The sequence below is a fragment of the Triticum aestivum genome, chromosome 4A (genome assembly GCF_018294505.1).
Source record: "Triticum aestivum cultivar Chinese Spring chromosome 4A, IWGSC CS RefSeq v2.1, whole genome shotgun sequence".
NCBI classification, from domain to species: Eukaryota; Viridiplantae; Streptophyta; class Magnoliopsida; order Poales; family Poaceae; genus Triticum; species Triticum aestivum.
This window is the reverse complement of record NC_057803.1, coordinates 670295844-670298952: the sequence shown is the minus strand read 5'-3', so window position 1 is coordinate 670298952 and position 3109 is coordinate 670295844. Positions and strand designations below refer to the sequence as shown.

General features: G+C 50.4%; 1 protein-coding gene across 1 annotated transcript; it reads right to left on the bottom strand.

Annotated features, from left to right (window-relative positions):
• Positions 1-1740: 1740 nt before the first annotated feature.
• LOC123088020 (early nodulin-93) lies at positions 1741-2695 on the bottom strand. Its single transcript, XM_044510152.1, has 3 exons — positions 2446-2695; positions 2269-2330; positions 1741-2195 (listed from the first exon to the last, which is right to left on the bottom strand). Exons 1-3 carry the CDS (start codon positions 2507-2509, stop codon positions 2010-2012), a joined length of 312 nt encoding a protein of 103 aa, XP_044366087.1. The 5' UTR covers positions 2510-2695; the 3' UTR covers positions 1741-2009.
• Between the last annotated feature and the right edge of the window lie 414 nt (positions 2696-3109).

Below are 3109 nucleotides of genomic sequence, written 5' to 3'. Positions count from 1 at the left end.
GGGCGGTACTACCGTGGGGGTAGGCGCGGTACTACCGCTTGGAGCGGTACTACCGCCACAACTACCGCCCTTAGTACCGCAAAACCCGACACGAAAAACATCGTTCTCGAATCGAGGCAGCAGTAGCCCGGAAGCACAGCGGTACTATGGCCGAAGACCCAAGCGGTACTACCGTTCGGAGAGCGGTACTACCGCTTGGAGCGGTACTACCGCTCTGAGAGCGGTACTACCGCTGGGGAGCTTCGGCGGTACTACCGTTGTGGGTCGCGGTACTACCGCTGGGGCAGAGCAAAGCATACTAAGGGGAAAACGGCAGCTCCAATGAAGCGGAAAGAAAACGCCGGGTGTGATATGGATGTGTACGGGTTGATTCCACCCTAGTCTTACCAAAGCGGATCCCCTCTTGATAGTACGGTGACTCCTACGGGACTAGTCCACCAACAATGAAATGAAGGAGCTACACCGTCTTGAATAAAACACCGAGGGGAGAAAATCGTCTCGTGCCAAAGGAAGAAACTCTGAAAGAACTTAACGCACGTTATTAGTCCGCACAAGCATTGTCATCAATCACCAAAACATCTTGGGGATAAGTATGCCCTTACAGCGGCGACTGGCACTGCGTCGGTCATACCTCGCATGTTGCCATACCGCGCGCTCAGCCTCGGTTACCACGATCCGATAGCCGGAGGCACCGCCGTTCTCGCCATGTGTTTATACATACTTTTCCAACTAACCCGTACGAAGAGTTGCCGGAGCTGGCGGAGGTGGCGGATCTAGAGAGGGTGGGCCATCCACAAGATCAAATCGGCGAACAGTTAGCTCGGCGACTTTGACCAAATGTATATGACAAAATATTAACATCTACAATTTCTTTTTGTGAGGAACATCTGCAATATTGAAGTTATACAATATAAAAATTAAATCCACAACCCATTGTATCTTCAATATTTATATTTTTTTCTATAAAAGTGGTCAAGCTTTACGATGTTGTACTTCGAAAAAAATCTTATTTGCAAAGTACAAAGGACCAGAGAGAGAGAGAGAGAGTATTTACAAATTACAATGCACACTTACACGCGGATGCGGTATGAATACATTTTATCTGACTTGCGACCAAGAAAAATGCCGAGGTGCCCCGGTCTCTGGGGACAAACACCTCAAACCTACCCACGGGGTACACCACCAGTACAGAAAGCTTGTCCCAAAATAGCTAATTTTTTCATTTTCAGAAACATCCTTATTTGCCAACCCATCCATTAAAAACCATACCAGAAGATTCAACGTGTGAGGTGGCATGATGCTCACGTGCATTTCGGATTCAGAACAGAGCACGGCAGGAGTAGGGGGTCTTTTGCAATGCACTGACGCGTGTAGGAGTAGGGGGTCTTTCTGCCCTCTCTGTGGCTTGGCGTGTTTGATACTCTCCTGCGTTCTTATTCATACCTGCCTTATGACTTTATTTATAAAGTCGGATATATGACTTTTCTCTAAAAAAATGTTTTTATATTATGAGACGGAGGGAGTAGTTATTTTAGCAGTACGTAACCTAGTTTCTACATGCTTTAAGGCCCGTTTTGTTCGGCTGTCCTCAAAATGGCTTGAATCAACTAGTATGCTTTATGGATGGGTTCGGCTGTCCTCAAAATGAAAAAAATAGCCATCTCGGATTCAGAACAGAGCATGGCAGGAGTAGGGGGTCACTGTTATCGGTCTTTTGCATTGCACTGACGTCTGTACACATTATTAGAACTAGTAGTTGTTATTAATTCAAGATCTCCGGGAAGATACTAAGATGGAGAACATGGCCACATTATTACATACATACATCATCAGATAATAAGTGCTTGCTCGCACAAATTGAAGGGCTGAACACCACCTTTCAGCACTGCAACCATCGTCGCCTCGCCTGCTGGCCCTGTCGCTGAACATTATACTACTATGTTTCAGCCGACACGTTGCCACGGGCCTGCGTACACAGTTTATTGGGCCATGGCTAATCAAGTGTCTAATTAGTGGAAGGAGGTGTTCTTGAGGTGGTCTGGCGCGTCGTCGAAGGAGTGCTTTCTGGCCATGGACAGGATGGTCTTGTCGGCGACGATGAAGTAGGCCATCCCGGCCACGGTGGAGATGATGAGCGCCTGCCCGGTCGGGTTCAGGTGCGCCTTGGCCCACGGCAGCATCCTCACGCTCGCCAGCTGAAATTACAGGTAACGCATTCATGAGATATGTGCTATGAACTCTGAACTGAAGAACTGAACGGCTACTTACTGTGGGCACTGCGGCAGCGACGGTGGCGACGGCCGCGGCCTTTGCTCCCGCCATGGCAGCCTCTGCAGTTCCGGAGCAAAAGAGACATTTTAGTTACGATCAAGTTTCAGCAGAGACAGTAGAGAAAGCTGCAATGTGCCCTTGAGGACCGGCGCGACATCATATCGTTTTGGTTACCTCTGGAGCAGCGCTTGGCGGCGGCGAGCCTCTGGTCGAGGTAGGCGCGGGTCACCGTAGACATCTTCGCCGGAGAGAGCCTCGTACCGAAGGAATTGAACTGGTAGTAAACTCGAGTACTCCTAGGCTAGCTGAGATCAGTAGTAGTGTGAGTTGGATGAGATGAGATGGATGGACAGGTGAGGTTCTCCGACTGGATTTATAGGTTGCAGGAAACCGCGCAACCAGCGGGCGGGAAGAAAGGCGATTTGATACGGTGGGAAGCGAGACCGTGGTTTTGAGACGAGCGGCGGGCGGGCGGGATGGCCGGCGCTGCCGCAGAGCACAGGTGGCGGCGGCTCGTTGTCGTTGGTCATATACTACTACTCCTAGAAAACAGAGCACGTGAAGGGCGGGCGCTCCACTGCACTCTGCAGAGGATAAGAGGAGGCATCGATCGATCCATCGGGGTTGGCAGGTCTGTCACCGTAGGATAACACGTACAGTATGTAGGAGCATGTGCGTGAGTGCAGTGTCTGTCAGCGTGCACCAAGTTTCTGTTTGGGCGGGCGCTCCCAGTTTTCAGCCAATTCCACCAGCGTAGGAGAGCTCGGCTCGCCGCGTCGGCAATCAGGCCAATTCCGCCAATGGTTCGGTGCAAAACCTTTGTTGCTTGGCAAAAGAT